This window comes from Vanessa cardui, chromosome 24 (assembly GCF_905220365.1).
Source record: "Vanessa cardui chromosome 24, ilVanCard2.1, whole genome shotgun sequence".
NCBI lineage: Eukaryota > Metazoa > Arthropoda > Insecta > Lepidoptera > Nymphalidae > Vanessa > Vanessa cardui.
In genome coordinates, this window is record NC_061146.1 from 10,570,804 (window position 1) to 10,593,298 (window position 22,495).

Here is a 22,495-nt window from a genome sequence, read left to right on the forward strand (position 1 = left end):
TTTATTCAAGTAAACTTCACAATGAATCCTTTTTGAATCGTCAATAATAAAATACTACCACCGTTTCGGCAGCTTCTAGCGAGAAGAAACGGCAAGAAACTCGCATAGTTACTCTTTTCAAATAAACAGATTTACAATGCTGTTATTTACAGTAATTAGTGTCTTATGATGGAACCCGAGCCTAACTCCAGGCGTTTCTTTCTAAAAAGTACTCTTTTAATGAATAATATTTAAAATAATATTTAATAATTAAAATATTCAGTTATATAATGTATAAGTTTTAAGTGCATAATTATGTATTTCATTAACCTCAATAAACCATTCAACCCATCAGAAATATTATGAACTCAACACAATACTATTTTCCTGAGGCAATTTGTTATTTGAACCTGTAATTATCTGTTTGAAAAATTCTCTCGTTTCCACCGAAACAAGAACCTTACCCAATGGCGTATAGGTTGCACTATATAAAGACATTAATTGAACACTACATAGTAACAAGACTTTTACTCGCGAAGTTTTTAAATCTTTCATCCATTTTTATAAACATAGAATATAATATTGTTTACGTATAACACGGATACGAATACCGGGAAAAGAAAATCACACAAGCTCGGAAACCAAACGTAATACTTTGTAAAAATTGTAATTCAAAACTAGGTAATCAAGTAATCACTTCACACATACAGTTAATTAAACATCGATACACAACAACACCACAGATCACCTTTGTGTATACCCCAAAACAACATTACTGTACGGAAACACGAATCGTTGTGTTTGAAGTATCTAAAAATACGAATATACCATCACGTATCGACCAATGAAATACTCACTAGAACTAGAAACGCAACTGGGATTCCAACACTCGTTGAAAACCATCTCTTTTTTTAAAAATGGAACGTTTTTCTTTTTTTTTTTTAATTAGTGCCTGCCTGCACAAGATTCGAATATGAACTGACCGTTTAGTATCGCTTAGTATATAAGACGTGACGTCGTTCGGTCTGTGAGTAAACTGTGTATTAATAACGCCTACTTCACTAGATCGGTGCGCTTGTGTGCAATGTTTGGGTGGATGGTGTTATGCGAAATTACGTCACCATTTTGCATATGATATTGTTTTCGAATTTAATAGATTTTTTTTTATGATTGTGCATGATGAACTGTCACACAACACCCCCTAAAATTTATCTCCTTTATATAGGAGGAGTTGGGGTTGGGGTATTAGTTAAACTTACTACTCTGACTAAACAATATACAAGATGAGGAAGCGACTTCAGCCGCACGAAATTTATAACAAAAAAATATAACTTAACTGTCAATTTTACGCATTCAAAGATTTAATAAAAAAGTCTACATATCCTTTCTTGGGACATAAACTTACTCCGTAACAAATTTCATCAAAATATGTTCAGTGATTTAATCGCGAAAGCCTAACAATCAGAGTAATTTTTAAATTTTGAATACTAATAATGTCCTATAAATTTATCAATGAGTGTTCAATATATAATATACTGTAGACACGATATAGGTCCCTAAAGAATTAAACCATCTTCTAATTAACTCAATTGGTCAAAAATATCCAAACATTAAAACTAGCGAAAAGGTTATTTACCGTGTTTTATATTAGTTACTTACGAAATTATTAATTCTCCACCATAACACCCCCCCTTCCCTTCAAACTCCATTCCAAATTTAAATCAAAATCGTTTAAACGGTTTAAAAAGAATGATTTCACAAAACTATTAAAGCATTACACTTTTTCACAACAGTACCATAAAAATTGCTCATTTTACATACTCATGTTTTAATTTAAATAAATGGTCATATTCGAAAAAACGTCGTATAGCATCATCCAAACTGCACGCTGGCAAGGTGACAATTGTGCTTATGAGTCAAACTCGTGAATATGTAGACGATGGAGGAGCGAGGTCTGTCGTAGTCGTATCACCGCTAATAATAATAATGATCAACAAATAGCTAATAAATTATCTACACAAACAAACAACATTGTAGCGTCTGTCTGTGATATCATAGTAACCAATTCAATTTATGTTAATATGTCTGTAAGTCTGAAATATCTTGAAAACGACTAAAAATTAAAAAATGTATTAAAATTATTCTTTTTTTATAGTATAGGTTGGCGGACGAGCATATGGGCCACCTGATGGTAAATGGTCACCATCGCCCATAGACAATGACGCTGTAAGAAATATTAACTATTCCTTACATCGTCAATGTGCCACCAACATTGGGAACTAAGATGTTATGTCCCTTGTGCCTGTAGTTGCACTGGCTCACTCACGCTTCAAACCGGAACACAACAATACTGAGTACTGTTATTTGGCGGTAGAATAACTGGTGAGTGAGTTGATTATCAAATCAAACGCTACCGGTTCGGAAAAGATTTTACCCTGACCTGAGAAGAACCGACGACAGAAACTCAAATTTGTATTTATTTACAAAATATCCAATATAAAAAGACACAACCAGTAGGCAATCTTTTCATTCCCAAAATATATATTACATATTGATATATAATTAATAATTTATAATCAATTAATATGTTATCATTAGTCAGAATCATTTAGTAATGTAAAGTACATAATTAATTATGTTTACTTTGCTTTAATTGAATAGTGTTTACATTTATAATGACCTTTTTGTTAAATAATATTCGCAGCTAGACTAACGATAGTTAGTGTGCAAGCGAGAGGTAAAACGCCATTTTTAATTATATTCTTTAATTACACGGATTTCCTCCTGCCAGATAATATCGCGGTGACGCTGCAGAGGCCATTAAAGATCAGTCACCGTCCGAAAAGAGGATGGTGTGATTTTTCTTCTTTTTTTTTTTTAATTCAAGTCAGTTGGCAGACTGGAAAATTGGCAACTTTATTGTATGTGGTCACCATCGTCCATAGAACTATTGATATCTATATTGATAAACCGTCCCTTGATAAATTAAATTGTCGGAAAAAAACAAAAACGGCTACGACTACTTATATGAATAAATTTATACTTTTATTTTCTAAGTCTTAAATGGGATGAAATTGTATTGATGGATTTTATTATTACTATTTAAGACCCAAGCTCGTCTCTCATATTGCGTGATATTTTGCGTGCGTTCACGTACATGCGCACTTGGACTCGCAGTGTGTGCGCATGTACCCGTGTGACGTCACTGGGTCCCGCAGTGAGTACGGGCGAGTGCGTGCGCGCGTGCCCGTGTGACGTCACTGGGTCTCGCAGTGAGTACGGGCGAGTGCGTGCGCGTGTGCCCGTGTGACGTCATTTGGTCTCGCAGTGAGTACGGGCGAGTGCGCGCGCGTGTGCTCGTGTGACGTCACTTGGACTCGTAGTGCGTGCGGGTGTGCGTGTGCGTGTGCGCGTGACGTCACTCACCGTCGGCGCTGCGCGAGGACAGCCGGCGCGAGGAGAGCGTGCGCGCGAAGTGCGGCTGCGAGCGGTTGGGCGGCGCGGCGCGGGACTCGTAGTGCGTGCGGGTGTGCGTGTGCGTGTGCGTGTGCGTGTGCGCGTGACGTCACTCACCGTCGGCGCTGCGCGAGGACAGCCGGCGCGAGGAGAGCGTGCGCGCGAAGTGCGGCTGCGAGCGGTTGGGCGGCGCGGCGCGGGACTCGTAGTGCGTGCGGGTGTGCGTGTGCGTGTGCGTGTGCGTGTGCGCGTGACGTCACTCACCGTCGGCGCTGCGCGAGGACAGCCGGCGCGAGGAGAGCGTGCGCGCGAAGTGCGGCTGCGAGCGGTTGGGCGGCGCGGCGCGGGACTCGTAGTGCGTGCGGGTGTGCGTGTGCGTGTGCGTGTGCGTGTGCGCGTGACGTCACTCACCGTCGGCGCTGCGCGAGGACAGCCGGCGCGAGGAGAGCGTGCGCGCGAAGTGCGGCTGCGAGCGGTTGGGCGGCGCGGCGCGGGACTCGTAGTGCGTGCGGGTGTGCGTGTGCGTGTGCGTGTGCGCGTGACGTCACTCACCGTCGGCGCTGCGCGAGGACAGCCGGCGCGAGGAGAGCGTGCGCGCGAAGTGCGGCTGCGAGCGGTTGGGCGGCGCGGCGCGGGACTCGTAGTGCGTGCGGGTGTGCGTGTGCGTGTGCGTGTGCGTGTGCGCGTGACGTCACTCACCGTCGGCGCTGCGCGAGGACAGCCGGCGCGAGGAGAGCGTGCGCGCGAAGTGCGGCTGCGAGCGGTTGGGCGGCGCGGCGCGGGACTCGTAGTGCGTGCGGGTGTGCGTGTGCGTGTGCGTGTGCGCGTGACGTCACTCACCGTCGGCGCTGCGCGAGGACAGCCGGCGCGAGGAGAGCGTGCGCGCGAAGTGCGGCTGCGAGCGGTTGGGCGGCGCGGCGCGGGACTCGTAGTGCGTGCGGGTGTGCGTGTGCGTGTGCGTGTGCGTGTGCGCGTGACGTCACTCACCGTCGGCGCTGCGCGAGGACAGCCGGCGCGAGGAGAGCGTGCGCGCGAAGTGCGGCTGCGAGCGGTTGGGCGGCGCGGCGCGGGACTCGTAGTGCGTGCGGGTGTGCGTGTGCGTGTGCGTGTGCGTGTGCGCGTGACGTCACTCACCGTCGGCGCTGCGCGAGGACAGCCGGCGCGAGGAGAGCGTGCGCGCGAAGTGCGGCTGCGAGCGGTTGGGCGGCGCGGCGCGGGACTCGTAGTGCGTGCGGGTGTGCGTGTGCGTGTGCGTGTGCGCGTGACGTCACTCACCGTCGGCGCTGCGCGAGGACAGCCGGCGCGAGGAGAGCGTGCGCGCGAAGTGCGGCTGCGAGCGGTTGGGCGGCGCGGCGCGGGACTCGTAGTGCGTGCGGGTGTGCGTGCGGGTGTGCGTGTGCGTGTGCGTGTGCGTGTGCGCGTGACGTCACTCACCGTCGGCGCTGCGCGAGGACAGCCGGCGCGAGGAGAGCGTGCGCGCGAAGTGCGGCTGCGAGCGGTTGGGCGGCGCGGCGCGGGACTCGTAGTGCGTGCGGGTGTGCGTGTGCGTGTGCGTGTGCGCGTGACGTCACTCACCGTCGGCGCTGCGCGAGGACAGCCGGCGCGAGGAGAGCGTGCGCGCGAAGTGCGGCTGCGAGCGGTTGGGCGGCGCGGCGCGGGACTCGTAGTGCGTGCGGGTGTGCGTGTGCGTGTGCGTGTGCGCGTGACGTCACTCACCGTCGGCGCTGCGCGAGGACAGCCGGCGCGAGGAGAGCGTGCGCGCGAAGTGCGGCTGCGAGCGGTTGGGCGGCGCGGCGCGGGACTCGTAGTGCGTGCGGGTGTGCGTGTGCGTGTGCGTGTGCGTGTGCGCGTGACGTCACTCACCGTCGGCGCTGCGCGAGGACAGCCGGCGCGAGGAGAGCGTGCGCGCGAAGTGCGGCTGCGAGCGGTTGGGCGGCGCGGCGCGGGACTCGTAGTGCGTGCGGGTGTGCGTGTGCGTGTGCGTGTGCGTGTGCGCGTGACGTCACTCACCGTCGGCGCTGCGCGAGGACAGCCGGCGCGAGGAGAGCGTGCGCGCGAAGTGCGGCTGCGAGCGGTTGGGCGGCGCGGCGCGGGACTCGTAGTGCGTGCGGGTGTGCGTGTGCGTGTGCGTGTGCGCGTGACGTCACTCACCGTCGGCGCTGCGCGAGGACAGCCGGCGCGAGGAGAGCGTGCGCGCGAAGTGCGGCTGCGAGCGGTTGGGCGGCGCGGCGCGGGACTCGTAGTGCGTGCGGGTGTGCGTGTGCGTGTGCGTGTGCGTGTGCGCGTGACGTCACTCACCGTCGGCGCTGCGCGAGGACAGCCGGCGCGAGGAGAGCGTGCGCGCGAAGTGCGGCTGCGAGCGGTTGGGCGGCGCGGCGCGGGACTCGTAGTGCGTGCGGGTGTGCGTGTGCGTGTGCGTGTGCGTGTGCGCGTGACGTCACTCACCGTCGGCGCTGCGCGAGGACAGCCGGCGCGAGGAGAGCGTGCGCGCGAAGTGCGGCTGCGAGCGGTTGGGCGGCGCGGCGCGGGACTCGTAGTGCGTGCGGGTGTGCGTGTGCGTGTGCGTGTGCGTGTGCGCGTGACGTCACTCACCGTCGGCGCTGCGCGAGGACAGCCGGCGCGAGGAGAGCGTGCGCGCGAAGTGCGGCTGCGAGCGGTTGGGCGGCGCGGCGCGGGACTCGTAGTGCGTGCGGGTGTGCGTGTGCGTGTGCGTGTGCGTGTGCGCGTGACGTCACTCACCGTCGGCGCTGCGCGAGGACAGCCGGCGCGAGGAGAGCGTGCGCGCGAAGTGCGGCTGCGAGCGGTTGGGCGGCGCGGCGCGGGACTCGTAGTGCGTGCGGGTGTGCGTGTGCGTGTGCGTGTGCGCGTGACGTCACTCACCGTCGGCGCTGCGCGAGGACAGCCGGCGCGAGGAGAGCGTGCGCGCGAAGTGCGGCTGCGAGCGGTTGGGCGGCGCGGCGCGGGACTCGTAGTGCGTGCGGGTGTGCGTGTGCGTGTGCGTGTGCGTGTGCGCGTGACGTCACTCACCGTCGGCGCTGCGCGAGGACAGCCGGCGCGAGGAGAGCGTGCGCGCGAAGTGCGGCTGCGAGCGGTTGGGCGGCGCGGCGCGGGACTCGTAGTGCGTGCGGGTGTGCGTGTGCGTGTGCGTGTGCGTGTGCGCGTGACGTCACTCACCGTCGGCGCTGCGCGAGGACAGCCGGCGCGAGGAGAGCGTGCGCGCGAAGTGCGGCTGCGAGCGGTTGGGCGGCGCGGCGCGGGACTCGTAGTGCGTGCGGGTGTGCGTGTGCGTGTGCGTGTGCGCGTGACGTCACTCACCGTCGGCGCTGCGCGAGGACAGCCGGCGCGAGGAGAGCGTGCGCGCGAAGTGCGGCTGCGAGCGGTTGGGCGGCGCGGCGCGGGACTCGTAGTGCGTGCGGGTGTGCGTGTGCGTGTGCGTGTGCGTGTGCGCGTGACGTCACTCACCGTCGGCGCTGCGCGAGGACAGCCGGCGCGAGGAGAGCGTGCGCGCGAAGTGCGGCTGCGAGCGGTTGGGCGGCGCGGCGCGGGACTCGTAGTGCGTGCGGGTGTGCGTGTGCGTGTGCGTGTGCGCGTGACGTCACTCACCGTCGGCGCTGCGCGAGGACAGCCGGCGCGAGGAGAGCGTGCGCGCGAAGTGCGGCTGCGAGCGGTTGGGCGGCGCGGCGCGGGACTCGTAGTGCGTGCGGGTGTGCGTGTGCGTGTGCGTGTGCGTGTGCGCGTGACGTCACTCACCGTCGGCGCTGCGCGAGGACAGCCGGCGCGAGGAGAGCGTGCGCGCGAAGTGCGGCTGCGAGCGGTTGGGCGGCGCGGCGCGGGACTCGTAGTGCGTGCGGGTGTGCGTGTGCGTGTGCGTGTGCGCGTGACGTCACTCACCGTCGGCGCTGCGCGAGGACAGCCGGCGCGAGGAGAGCGTGCGCGCGAAGTGCGGCTGCGAGCGGTTGGGCGGCGCGGCGCGGGACTCGTAGTGCGTGCGGGTGTGCGTGTGCGTGTGCGCGTGACGTCACTCACCGTCGGCGCTGCGCGAGGACAGCCGGCGCGAGGAGAGCGTGCGCGCGAAGTGCGGCTGCGAGCGGTTGGGCGGCGCGGCGCGGGACTCGTAGTGCGTGCGGGTGTGCGTGTGCGTGTGCGTGTGCGTGTGCGCGTGACGTCACTCACCGTCGGCGCTGCGCGAGGACAGCCGGCGCGAGGAGAGCGTGCGCGCGAAGTGCGGCTGCGAGCGGTTGGGCGGCGCGGCGCGGGACTCGTAGTGCGTGCGGGTGTGCGTGTGCGTGTGCGTGTGCGTGTGCGCGTGACGTCACTCACCGTCGGCGCTGCGCGAGGACAGCCGGCGCGAGGAGAGCGTGCGCGCGAAGTGCGGCTGCGAGCGGTTGGGCGGCGCGGCGCGGGACTCGTAGTGCGTGCGGGTGTGCGTGTGCGTGTGCGTGTGCGCGTGACGTCACTCACCGTCGGCGCTGCGCGAGGACAGCCGGCGCGAGGAGAGCGTGCGCGCGAAGTGCGGCTGCGAGCGGTTGGGCGGCGCGGCGCGGGACTCGTAGTGCGTGCGGGTGTGCGTGTGCGTGTGCGTGTGCGTGTGCGCGTGACGTCACTCACCGTCGGCGCTGCGCGAGGACAGCCGGCGCGAGGAGAGCGTGCGCGCGAAGTGCGGCTGCGAGCGGTTGGGCGGCGCGGCGCGGGACTCGTAGTGCGTGCGGGTGTGCGTGTGCGTGTGCGTGTGCGTGTGCGCGTGACGTCACTCACCGTCGGCGCTGCGCGAGGACAGCCGGCGCGAGGAGAGCGTGCGCGCGAAGTGCGGCTGCGAGCGGTTGGGCGGCGCGGCGCGGGACTCGTAGTGCGTGCGGGTGTGCGTGTGCGTGTGCGTGTGCGTGTGCGCGTGACGTCACTCACCGTCGGCGCTGCGCGAGGACAGCCGGCGCGAGGAGAGCGTGCGCGCGAAGTGCGGCTGCGAGCGGTTGGGCGGCGCGGCGCGGGACTCGTAGTGCGTGCGGGTGTGCGTGTGCGTGTGCGTGTGCGCGTGACGTCACTCACCGTCGGCGCTGCGCGAGGACAGCCGGCGCGAGGAGAGCGTGCGCGCGAAGTGCGGCTGCGAGCGGTTGGGCGGCGCGGCGCGGGACTCGTAGTGCGTGCGGGTGTGCGTGTGCGTGTGCGTGTGCGTGTGCGCGTGACGTCACTCACCGTCGGCGCTGCGCGAGGACAGCCGGCGCGAGGAGAGCGTGCGCGCGAAGTGCGGCTGCGAGCGGTTGGGCGGCGCGGCGCGGGACTCGTAGTGCGTGCGGCCGCTGTAGTGGAAGCGCGAGCCCAGGCGCGGGAACAGCGTGCTGCGCGTCGCCGGCTCGGGGGACATCAGCCTGCGGGGGAACCTCGTATAAGACTCCAAGAAGACGAAAAGGGAGCGTTTCGCTAGCACAGAATTCATTTTCCATCATATCAACAGTAAGGTCAATAAATTCGGTTGATTCTACTGGGCCAGTCCATTTCCCATCCCTTAGTACATCAGCATTTATATTTTTAACTTGATGATTTCAATTACACAACCTTTGTTTCTATTCATTATCAAAAAGCAAGTCACATATGCATATGAGGAAAAGAAAATATCTTAGAATTGATCCTTGAGGAACCCCCAAATCAACTGATGACCTAAAGACGTTTTTCATTTAAACGCTGAATTAGATTGACCTAGAAAAGATTTTTCTAATAAATAGCCTATTTGAATAGGTCAATCCATAAATACTAATATTTAAAATGATGCAATTGTCATCGTTCTTTGTAACAAAATTCCCATTCCGATCACTGGTTCTTTTGTAAATTCAGTCAATCGTGTAAGTGTCCCGTTGGTGTAATGGCTTGCTTTGAAAGCTCTAATTCATATTTAATTAATAATTAATCATGGCTAGAATATCTCAATAGATTTGGAAGTTAATACTATTGACACCCCCAAGCCTTGCCTTGAGCCGGAACTATTATTATTATGAGTGAGAATACAGAACATCTTCTCTCCCGTGGTAAGGAAAACCACTCTGAGATACCCCATGGGGCAGGTTCAGGTAGTATTACCTGAAGAAAGTGTGATGTTCCACGCAGGTCTTCCACAGCTTCTTGGCGGCTCGGTGGTTGGCGAGCTTGAAGCCCACCGTGGACTCGAACTGCTCGAACTCGCCCGGTCGCAGTTTGACGTAGAAGTTGTGACGCTTGTAACTGATCTTCAGGATCTTGGGCCACGCGAAACGGTTTATGCGGAGTCTGTGGAGAGAGGTTTCATGATTATTACGACTAATATTTGTAAATATTTTTTACATATTTTAGTTGATTTAGCATATATTAATTTAAATAATTGTATGTAATTAAAATGACTTTGTATCTTTTAAATTTTAAAAAAGAGTAACTACTGAGTTTCTTGCCGGTTCTTCTCGATAGAGTCTACTTTCCGAACCGCTTTCTGGGAGCTTCACTTAATTGTAAAATGACGATTCAAAAGTGCTTGTAAAAGCCTACTTGAATAAAGTTTATTTTGATTAGATTTCATTTGATTTGATTTGAGCAGATCCGTGTATAGTTAAGATTTTACTTGATAGGTGGCGCTGCGATTTGGAAGTTAGTTAAGTAAGGTTATTTTTTAGATAAGTCTAACTAATTAATATATAGTCTTACTTCTCACGGTGCACCAGCAGGCCAGACGAGCAGACGCCTAGCGCGATGTCAACGTTCTCCGAGTCCTTGGCGGGGTGCAGGTCGACGCCGTACATGGCCAACTTCTTGGCGTTCTCCAGGTAATTCAGTTCCGCCTCCGCTGGAGTTTGACCCCTGGAGAAGTACAATAGACATTATATAAAATATTTTGCACGTTTCCATCAAAAGTATAACACCTCGCCTCATTGCCTCCACTGGTGACAGGAGGGCTGGTTCGTTTTTTGCTCAGAGGATCGGAATTGCGATTCAACGGGGAAATGCTGCTAGCATTCTTGCCACCATTGCACGCGGTCAAGATTTATACAGTAACTAGTTTTAGTTCATATTTGTATATATATATATTTAAGCATTTAATGTTGTTAATTATGTCAATAAAAAAAAATTACATTATTTTCACATTCATTCATAATATTATTTTATGCTTTCGGAAAGAACGGTTTTAAATAATTTATTCGAGAGTTATTTTAGAAATTGGCACTTTTCAGTGATTGGAACTAGCACGTAATGACGTTAGGGGTACAGGTGCCTGATTGCAGTACTGAGAGTAATATAGTTAAATAATCTGTGTTTGCAAACAAACTTAGGCATACTAATATCTCCTGCCAATTTCATATACCAAAACATTTAGAGTGTATTTCTTTATATTTCACTTATATCATTAAAATCATAGTATATCCAGGGTTTATATGGTATTTTATATATTATATGGTATAATAGGGTTGCTGAGGATTCCTCTTCCTCTTAATGCAAAAGTTCCGCAATATTTTGAGTTCCTCAACCGATACCGCATCCTCATATATAAATATTAAAAATCTTTCGCTATCGCTTCCTCAAAATTTAACAGCAATTTATCATCCGCATCCCCTTTCTGGAAAAAATCCTCATCCTCATCCGCATCCTCTAAATTTGCTCGTGACAATTCCTCTTCTTCCTCCTCTTCCTCATAATTACTTCCTCAACAACCCTAATATCCATTAATAAAGCGTTTTAAATTCCTGCGTATCCCATACCTGTGTGTCTTGTGCAGCTCGACGACCTTCTCCTCGAACTCGGGCGTGCAGGTCGCGGGCGGGACCAGCTTGAGCTGCTTGCAGAGGCCGGCGCCGTTCTCCGTCTCCTCGTAGTCGCCCAGCTCCGACTGGAGCAGGTAGCTGGCGAGCAGCGCGTGCGTTACCGTGGAGCACGGAAGCCGACCTATGGAGTAGGGAAACGAAGTCAGGGATTTCTTTAAGAACAACAACAACAACAACAACAACAACAACAGCCTGTAAATTCCCACTTCTGGGCTAAAGGCCTCCTCTCCGTTTGAGGAGAAGGTTTGGAACATATTCCACCACGCTGTTCCAATGCGGGTTGGTAGAATACACAGGTGGCAGAATTTCTATGAAATTTGTCACATGCAGGTTTCCTCACGATGTTTGCCTTCACCGCCGAGCACGAAATGAATGATAAAGATAAATTAAGCACATGAATCAGCGGTGCCTGCCTGGGTTTGAATCCGCAATCATCGGTTAAGATGCACGCGTTCTAACCACTGGGCCATCTCGACTCTAACTTTAAGAACAAACATATTTCTTAATAAACATTTATAAAAATATGTCAACATCACAATGACCAAGTGAAAAAGAAGTAGAACCTAGATAGATCCAGCGGTTATCTTGGGTTTTAACCATAAAGGCTACCTGCATCAACCCACTTTGGGACAGCGTGGTGGAGAAAGCACCAAAACTTCTACTCAAAGCTTCTGCCCAGCAGAGCATATAAGCATTCAGTAAATGCTTTTGAAATCTGAATTATTACTCAATAAATAATTTTGAATCAAGACGACAAATATTTTTTGTTAAATTAACTCACCTTCAAGTAGGTCTTTTCTGATGGCCAGTACGAGCTGGTACCGTGTCAGCTCCTCCTGCAGCTGCGTTGGCTCCGGCGGGTAGAACTTCACTGCGAACCTTACCACCCAAGGTTCGTCTAGAACGTTGATGCATTTATTAATTATCTGTTACACAGCAATAAATCCTATTTCCTTACATCAAAATCTAATCACATGGCCACTTAAAGCCCGGTTTTTACCGATGTTCTTAGACATTGGAACTGCTGGAAAATAAGATAAGCTATATCGGCAACGTGTCGCAAAATTTGGCTCTGAGTCTGTATAACAATTCCAAGTTATGCTATTTGTTGGTAAAATGCCACCACTTTTTATTTTAATGGTCGGAAATTCGTAAAGTAAATGAGATAATACATACGTTTCAGCATCTTAGAAACTCGCTTCTCCAGATCGATCCAGACCCGTGGGTCCCCTCGATCCTCGTACAATAACCCGAAGTAGTCCTTCTCGACCAGGTTGAGGCTGTCGCAAACCTTGCTGAGTAGATCATGACCACGGATCTTTCTCTGAAACGGTGAAGATTAATTGAAAACCGACATTATTACTTCGACTTATTTTAATAAAATTTGCTAATATTCTTTATTCACACATAAAAATAAGGCCTTGTTAATCGATATTTTTTTTTATTACAAAATAATGGTTTAAACTATATTGCTTTATGTTAGTTTATAGCAGAGATGAATCAACTGATAAAATTAACAAAACAAAACGTGTAACAATAACACAATCGTGAATACTTTTGATAATACTATTTACAAGTTTTAACTAACACCAATTATTATGTGTTAATGATCATATTGTTTTTTAAATCGACTGACAAGCATAGGTGTGCCCTATTATATGATTAATAACTCACATCAGCCTCAAGTTCCATAGTAGATCCATCTAGGAGCTCAAGTTTTATCTTGGCGAGGTTGGTGCGGCGTTTCGGCGACTCCTTGGCTTTCGCCTTGGCCTCCTTGCCATCTTTGGCCACTCCCTCCGGCATTCTGCCGCGCTTCTCTCAACACCTGGACAACAAAAACAAAAGATACTTTTAATAATACGTCAAAAAAATATACTCATTTTCTACTATACACAAATATTAAATTACAAATTAATTCAGCGAATAATGTATATTGCAGACAATTATTCATCAAATAACAATTTTGCGGAACACGGCATGAAATATTGGCAAATAACGGCACAGCGGCAAGTTGCAAGTTTCATTAAAATAAACAGTTATAGCATTAGATAATTAATTTCATTTTCAATTAACCTTTACGAAATCGATAAAACTAATAAATTTTATCGGGACACTAATAAAAATTTTGCAAATCAAACTAATAAAGCAGACCATGAAAATTATATTAAATTAAAAATTAATGAAAAGATAAAAAGATAATGGGCGAAACAAATCATCCGATATCAAAATTCTTTCACGAATATTTCGAACGATTTCAGGACAGACAAAACTGAAGGCTATGGCTATGATAGATGATGGACATAGGTTTCATATATTACCCGCAAAATAAAACGGTTTTTCGTGCAGACCAATTTGCGACGTAAGTCAACCAAAATGATAGGTTTTTTACGAACGCTGAGATATACTTTGATCGCTTTCGTCGAAAAATTGTAGATCAATCCAATAATATTAATGAAAGTCATAATATATTTTATATGTATAATATGCAGGCAGGCCGAAGTCTGCGAAGTTTTGCTAGTTAATTAATAAATTGCACGAACAATTGAAATGCATATAACATTCGAAGCACAGCGAACACACCGACACGGGCGATGATTACAGAATCACAATGCGCCGTGAGAACGTATTATCCCAAACTTCAACACAATAAAATACTACGTTGTTAACATCACATTCAATATAAACACTACCGGCATTAGAAAAGGAGGAAAAAATTACTTAAATGTTGTAAATATTACCAATTTTTTGAAAAAGATTATCCCATAATCTTGGCAAACAGCAATAATGTGTAAAGGCTTCGACGTAACTGTATAACTGTAGAGTACGTACTTTTTAACGGTTTAAAAAGGGTAATACGATAAACCACAGTAAATTAATTTGACTTTGATATCGTGAAGATGAACATATTGTTTTACCAAAAGAAAGACTTCTTTAGATTATTCTTCATAGTTAAGCTTCATTCAATTACGAGATACATTCAATTATATGAAATTTTACACAGAATAATGGAACCGATTTGTTCAAGCTTGTTTCGCGATCTCAATACCGAGAATGATACCTTTGCTACTCAAAAAAAAACCAACTGTGTGATAACTTGGAATTACAGCAAAATTGTCATCAGCAGTAAGTAAGCATTTGATGCTCAAATACAAAGATTACTGCTATTCAAAGATACTAATATCGTACTCGTATTGAAATGTGACTTGACCCAGATCAAGTAAATAACTACTTATATATTAAATACAGAAAACCTCTTACGCCCACTTTCTGTAGAGAAAAAACATTAATTTCCAATTATCAGCACATTTCTATCCTCACGTTTCAGAACGTAGATTTCACCGGGAAGAACTTACAAGAAACTAAGAAGTTCATTATTAAGTTTCCCAGCAGTTATTATAAAGTAGTTGGAACTGGGGCATTTACGTGCAAGGAAATTTATAAAACTTTAATTGTTACAAACAAACCGTCACCCCATTATACCCTCCTCGAAACGTGAATTAAAAAAACCAACTCCGTGCTAAATTTTGATCTGAACCAGTTCAGTGGTTTGAACTTGAGGTAGTAACTTACAAAGTTACTTCAGCTTTTATATTATGTATTAGTCCTAGACGACCTCCGTAGTCAAGTAGTGTGTCGACGGGTCCCGGGATTGACTCCCGGCCGAGTCGATATAGAAAAAGTTCATTAGTTTTCTTTGTTGGTTTGGGTGTCTGTGATACCGTCGTTACTTCTTTCCATAACACAAGTGCTTTATTAGCTACTTACATTGGGATCAGAATAATGTATGTGATCTAATGGATAATACTTTGCCCGAATTATACAATTAATTGTAAGCCACTTATAACTTCTGAACTTTTATTAGAATACAAATTAAAATGTTAAGCATACCGTAACGAATATATAAAAATCAATTTGAAAACAGTAATTTAACCTACTAAATTATAAAATGTACGTTAAAACACCCAAAGCAGGAGATACGCAAGTATAATTTCCCACTAAAGATAAAATCGTATTAAGAGCTTCGGTGTGGAGTCACAACGGTAGAGTAAGCACGTACATCATCACTATATATTATAAAACAAAGTCCCTCACCGCGTCTGTCTGTATGTTCGCAATAAACTCCAAAAGTACAGAACGGATTTTCATGGTGTTTTCACTAATAGACACAGGGATTCATAAGGAAGGTTTAGATATGTAATTAGGGTTTTTGCGTAAGAACAATAATAACAAAAGCATGTAAATTTCCCACTGCCGGGCTAAGGACTCCTCTCCGTTTGAGGAGAAGGTTTGGAACATATTCCACCACGCCGTTCTAAAGCGGGTTGGTAAAAATACACATGTGATAGAACTTATATGAAATTAGACACATGCAGGTTTCCTCTCTATATTTTCCTACATCGCCGAACATGAGATGAAATATAAACACAAATTAAGCACATGCATATTCAGTGGTGCTTGTCTAGATTTGAACCCGCAATCATCGATTAAGATGCACGCATTCTAATCATTGGGCCATCTCAGTGTGTAAATAAGTTTAAATAGAAGGAAAATGTTTAAACATGTCGTAAAAAAGCAACAAAAAATATATAAATAAAAGGTAAAAATATTTTTAAAAAATATCCATCCGTGCGAAGCCGGGGCGGTCCGCTAGTTGAAAAGTAAAAACTTCTTCCGTATATAGTACAGAACGGCGAACGTTGCAGTAATTACAGATGTACACAGCACTCAAAGTACGTTCTATTACTACGGGAGTCATGAAATGGGGGTAGCTTTGTTGAATGTAAGAGATATTTAAATACTTGTCTGGTGTAAGCTCATGGACTTACAATTTTTGTTTGTCACATTATACTAAAATTGTTGTTTAAAAAGAATAAGTTAGTTTTGCTACTTTCATTTATAATCGAATTAACGACAAATTGATGAAACATTGATCACCGACAATAGTCATCGGAATTGTAAGATTTATTGTATCATGTATTAGAACGACCCCCATTAACTCTTTGCACCGTTCAATTTAGTAAAACAAAATTGAATGTTATAGATATAACTTAAAGCCATACGATTAATGTAACTTTCTAAAACCTTTTTTTAAGAATTGAATCATTACTTTCGATTAGAATATCTCCTACACAAACAAATATTACCTCTATAATCTATTTATAAAAGACTCAATGATTAATCACGAATTCTCCAAACCAAAAACTTGAAATATAGTATGTAGGTTCTTTATAGGGTATAGACATCAGCTAAGAATGGACTTTACGACTTTAAGGGTGTAAAACGAGGGTGGAAATTTTTCAACAAAGGAAACAATTACAATTACAGTAGATCGTTTAAAACATATTTAACGTGACGCCGTTTTTTCACTCTTAATATTCTATTATGTGTGAAATCCTTAAATATTATTACAAGTCCCAGGAGAGAGGTTGCAACAATTGCAGACATAACTCGTCAAATAATCACATCCAATGAGTTTAATCTGTGAACCCTGAAACGTTTATCCAAGCACTCGTCTTTTGCTGCGAAAAACAATGCGTTTGTATTGTTCAGCTTGGCAAAACAATTCCTGCATCTCCAAACATCAGAAGCACCCGCATTTAGGGTTACAGGGTTCACACTTCCTTTTTCAAAATGCCACCCTTGCCTTGCACCTTAACCGTACCTTTCTACGTGAGCATCTGAGGTTTGCTCGGATTTCTATACTATTTTAAGTTCTATGTTAAAAAGACTATTCATTTGTTAAAGGGTATAGTGACTAAGATGTTACCGAAGTTGAAGAGAGACGTATTCTCATCATTTCTAAAAGGATGGATTGATTGTTTTATAAATAAAAAAATTTACAAAAAGAAAAGCCGACTACAAACAAAACACTATTTTAAAACAAATAAATGTGCACTAAAAAGTGATAAAAATAATTGCGTATTCAACATATTTTTAGAGTCCAGTAAAATCCAATGAGTGCAAGTAAAATGAAATGAAAAATATTAAACTACTTAAAAGTCGATTTACGATTATCTAATGTAGTTATTGTTATATTTAAAGCAGGTGTCAAACAAAAAAAAAATTAAAAATCGGTCCACCCAGTAAAAAGTTATGAGGTAACAAACATGAAAAAAATGCAGACGAATTGATACCCTCCTCCTTTTTGAAGTCGGTTGAAAATAGTATAAATATATTGCATATTAATATGAGTATATACGTTTTCAACTTAGTATGTTTTGTAAGAATTAACAGTCTATGTAGACTATGTTGTTTAAATTATTACGTCCTTTGATATTTTTTATAGAGCCTTCTTTTTGAATATTTGCAAACTATTAAAAATGAGAACATCTTAATGTATTTTAAAACTAATATATCTTTTGTTATGTTTTAAAGCCTCTTCTCTCTATTAGAAGATTGTCATGTCATGAGCGAAAAGTCATTATTTATCTTAAATACTGATCGTATACAAATATTTTTACAAAGTAATCCGGTTTGACTCACGACATTTATCGAGCAACTCGAATACTTTAAATCGATACATCATTCAATTAAGTTGCATAACATATCTATAAATAAAATAGAATAAAAGTAAAGTAAAAATAAACAACAGTACGCAGTATTGTTGTGTTCCGGTTTGAAGGGTGAGTGAGCCAGTGTAACTACAGGCACAAGGACATAGCATCTTAGTTCCCAAGGTTGGTGGCGCATTGACGATGTAAGGAATAGTTAATATTTTTTACAGCGTCATTGTCTATGGGTAATGATGACCATCATGAAGTGGCCCATATCCTCTTCCGCAAACCTATTCCATAATTGTAATAATAAAAAAAAAACTAGAAAGCTGGATGGTACACCTTTAGACACGTTAACTATTACTGTTTTGCTTTGGTGATGGTTTTTTCTTGTAGATTAAGGTAGTTAGTAGTTATAATTAGTTAACGTGATTTTTATTTTTATAATTGTGTCGTGTCCAAATAAACTTTTCTTTTATCAATTTGTGTTCGTGTTTTGCCGCAACGCAGAACCTATCGTGAAATCTAATATTAAGGAAGTCCTGAGAAATGCAGCCGCAATGAAATAGCTTAACTTAACCGCTACGAATCACGCTTCTAGCATTATCTGTGTATCGCTATACAGACATTTATCACGTCGATACCAAAAAATTTAACATTATCCTAAATAAAACCTGCCTTGAGAATTTACTTTTGGATTTTTTTATGAATAGAGAATTATTTTAAGAATTTTTCCACTGAATATGTTCTTATCTTTTATTGTTTATCACTATTATATGTATTTCAAAACCCGTCTGGGTTACCACCGATTCATCACAAATTCTACCTCCAAATACGAATCGATTTAAATACAGTAAGAGAGTCAGTACAGTGTAACTACCGGCACAAGGCACATAAAATCTTAGTTCCCAGGGTTATTAGCGCAATGATGCTATAATAGGTGGTTCGTATTTCTAACAATGCTAATATCCATAGGCGATGATAACTACTTACCATCAGATGGTCTAAAGGCATCCCTATATTAATTTTGTTTTCAAATCTCTCTTTTCTCAGTAAGTACATTGTCATAATGTATCGGTTGAAGAATTTAAAATTTATTTTAGTAACATTACCAAAAAAAAATAGAGTTGGCACAAACAAATTAATCACCGACTCATGACTAAACATCGTTAAGCACTCGGTACATACGAAAAGCAATTTAGGAGCTCATATTGTTACAGCATCAAACTGTAAATCAATAACTCTTTATAGTTATCCGAGTTCCTTGAACAATGAAAGTATGAGTCCATCGTTTGTAATCAACCAGGATCATAAAATTAGCATTCATTCATGCTCATGATTCATATTCACATATATTTTCGTATCGCAATCTTGATCTTAAAATACATAATTCCAAGACTTTAAAAATCTGGGTTGCATATATTGTTGGAACCGTTAATCCTTTTAGGTATTTTGTGTTTTTGTTGCATTTATTACAAATAATATAAATGCCATAATTATACACAATAACAGCCTGTAAATTCCCACAGCTGGGCTAAAGGCCTCCTCTCCCTTTGAGGAGAAAGTTTGGAACATATTCCACCACGCTGTGATGGCACATGTAATACACATGTATCAGAATTGCTATGAAATTTATCACAAGCAGGTTTCAGCAGGTTGAAGCAGTGGTGCTTGCCTGGGTTTGAACCCGCAATCATCGGTTAAGATGCACGCGTTCTAACCACTGGGCCATCTCGACTTATATAATTATACGCATTTGTCTTTATTTGAAATGGTTATTATACTTGCCATCTCGACATAACTTCAAACACAGTGGACATGAATGAAATAACAAATGAAATACGCTGACATTGAGATAATGTCTGTCGTAGGTCTTTTGTCACATTAATTGGGCACAGGGTTCCTCAAATTGAGAGCGAAGATTGAGACAATTTAGCCAGCAAGATGTTTTACCAGTGTTGTTTAAATTGAAAGATTTCTGCCATATATTGGCCTTGAAGAATAATCTAATATGTAGTTCTTTAGTATATAATTGATTTCTCTATGTCAGCTACATTTTAGGTCAAAGAATTGATCAAAGAATCGATTCTATGGTAAGTTAGACGAGAGCATTACTTAAGTGCGTCAGGAAGAACACTGCAATGTTCGCTTCGATCATTGCAGTAGTGAGTACGAACGGTGTCATCATCAATCAATCATCAACAGCCTGTAAAATCTTCCACTTCTGGACTAAGGCCTCCTCTCCCTTTGAGGAAAAGGTTTTAGAACACTTTCCACCACGCTGTACCAATGCTGGTTGGTGAAATACACAAGAGCCAGAATATTTATGAAATTAGACACACGCAGGTTTCCTCACGATGTTTTCGTTCACCTTCGAGCAAGAGATTATTAATAAACACAAATTAAGCACATGAATTCAGTGGTGCTTGCAGGGGTTTGAACCCGCATTCATCGATTAAAATGTATGCGTTTAAACCACTGGACTATCTCGGCTCGAACGGTGCACAACACTTAAAATGTAACACAATACGTTCTTCGGATGTTCATTCAACATTGTCAGAATAATTACTACAACATATGCCCGTCGGTTTGTCAATAGTTTGCAACATTTTATGTAATACTGAAACTGTGCTAGAATCATGAATTATTCAAAAAGTTATCTAACAAAAAAATTATTATTACTAGCCCTTGGTCATAATTCGAGCGCTTGTTGTTTTCTAAATATAAGACACGTCGATTTGATGATAAGAAATATGAGTCAAAATATTAAAATAAAATATGTATGACCTTTACCGTCACTGTAAGAATAAGTAACAACGTAAGCATTTCATGTTTAATTTAAGTTAGCATAATGCATTTGTTAAACATATGTTACACTTTATTATTAATATATAATTTTAGACTTTATGCACGTCTTTACCAACTCCTTCATATACTTAACATGTTAAAAAAGGGACACTAAAGTTTTCTCTTTGTATGTATAAATATTTAGATATTCACTATTTTTCTCAAGGTCTTTTATCAATTCCCAAATTTCACAAGCACCCAATAAGTTTCCTTATAATGCGTGCACAGGCATGTAGGAAACATATAAGCAATAACGCCAATACTTATTCCGTTACATGCATCCTTTAAATATTATAATTACTAAAGCCAATACTGCATATAACTTACCGACATTTCACGGTCGTGTTGAGTTTCGAATTTATATTACAAGTCTATCTGGGCCCGCGACTTCGTACCCGTTTAAATTTAACCAAGTTTTTGTTGTAGCCTAAGTTACTCCTTATTACGACAGGTGAAAGCTGCTAGTGAAAGTCCCGTCAAAATCGGCCCAGAGGTTAGCCAAAACAGATAGACAAACAGACAAAAATTGTAAAAATATATATATTTTGGTATATGTACTGTTTGTACATATAGTAAAAAATTTAACAGTATAAACCGACACTGAAATTTTATTATGCGTAGAGATATTTCTACTGGACACAAATCAAAATCGAGTTTTTGGCATTAATTCTAAATAATAAAAAATGTGACACCAGGAATTAGATCAGTACGAAAACAATTTAATTACTAAGAACATAACTGTTCACCCAAAACTATTCAGATAGGAAGTCGAATTATGGTTGTTTACAAAATATATCCTAAAGCTTTTAATATTTCGAGTCGATGTAGGTTAAATATTTCTGTAACTAGCGCACAAACAGGACGTGACATAACGAAAGATAAAACAAGCATATACACAGTTGTATTGTTTTGAAAATATTCAATCAACTAATATCTACAGGAAACTATGTTAATTGATCGAAAGAGAAACGGAACGGAGAAATGTCTTGGAACGTATCGATTTGATTTTGCTGATCTATTTACACTTATGAAAATACGTTACTTTTGATTTATTTTTTTATTTATGTTATAGGTTGGAAAGGAGAGCCACTTGATTGTAAGTGGTCACCATCGCCCATAGACAAAAGAGCTATAAGAAATATTAACCATTCCTGACATCAAGAATGCGCCACCAACCTTGGAAACTAAGATGTTATGCCCCTTCTGCCTGTAGTTATGCTGGTTTACTTGCCTTTCAAACGCAACAATATTAAGTACTGGTGTTTGGCGATAGAATATCTGATAAGTGGATGGTAACGACCCAGACGGGCATGCACAAAGCCCCACCACCATATGAATGTACACTTGAAAATTAACCGATCAAATACATGTATGAAAAAGCAGCACGTTTCGAAAAAGGTTTTTTAATATAATATTATTTCAGAACTGACTGCTCTTTTAATTTTTAACCAATTTAAATGATTGATAAGTATGATTTTAATTTTTCATATATTTATGTATATTATTAGATATAAATTCCAATTACTAGAAGATCATTGTAAGAAAATGGAATTTAGCATTTAAATCAAAACATCAACACATTACATGTTTCGTCGGGGAAGATTTCATAGGTAACTTTAATTTAAATTAAACTCTTATTTTGATAATCAATTATTAAAATACATATACATACATATATCATTCAGAATATACACGCTAAATTAAAGTAGATACAACTTAGGAATCGCCATTTCACAAGATTAAATTACCAGATACCGGTTCGGTATATAGATTCCACTGAGAATGTCCTACAAGAAACTAAATGATTATTCCTTATAAAGAATTAATTATAAGTGTTAGAATCTATGCACAATTATATTTATTAAAATGTAATATACATCATATGTCAATTTCAATTCTCATCTTCATCTACAATAACGCAGAGAAAAAATCTAAATTAAA

General features: G+C 44.2%; 1 protein-coding gene across 2 annotated transcripts in view; it reads right to left on the bottom strand.

The window, feature by feature from the left end:
• LOC124539959 (protein 4.1 homolog) overlaps positions 1-22,495 on the bottom strand; it is an 89,818-nt gene that overhangs the window by 20,518 nt on the left and 46,805 nt on the right. Inside the window, exons 2-8 of one of the 2 annotated variants that reach the window (XM_047117333.1) lie at positions 12,885-13,038; positions 12,387-12,534; positions 11,992-12,108; positions 11,148-11,331; positions 10,099-10,251; positions 9,505-9,690; positions 8,626-8,798 (exon numbers count right to left, since the gene is read on the bottom strand). In XM_047117333.1, coding sequence (XP_046973289.1) covers positions 8,626-8,798; positions 9,505-9,690; positions 10,099-10,251; positions 11,148-11,331; positions 11,992-12,108; positions 12,387-12,534; positions 12,885-13,016 — 1,093 coding nt within the window. In that variant the 5' untranslated portion in view covers positions 13,017-13,038. Of the gene's footprint in view, positions 1-836; positions 942-8,625; positions 8,799-9,504; positions 9,691-10,098; positions 10,252-11,147; positions 11,332-11,991; positions 12,109-12,386; positions 12,535-12,884; positions 13,039-22,495 lie in introns of those variants that run through there. The other variant, XM_047117332.1, reaches the window with a different exon arrangement.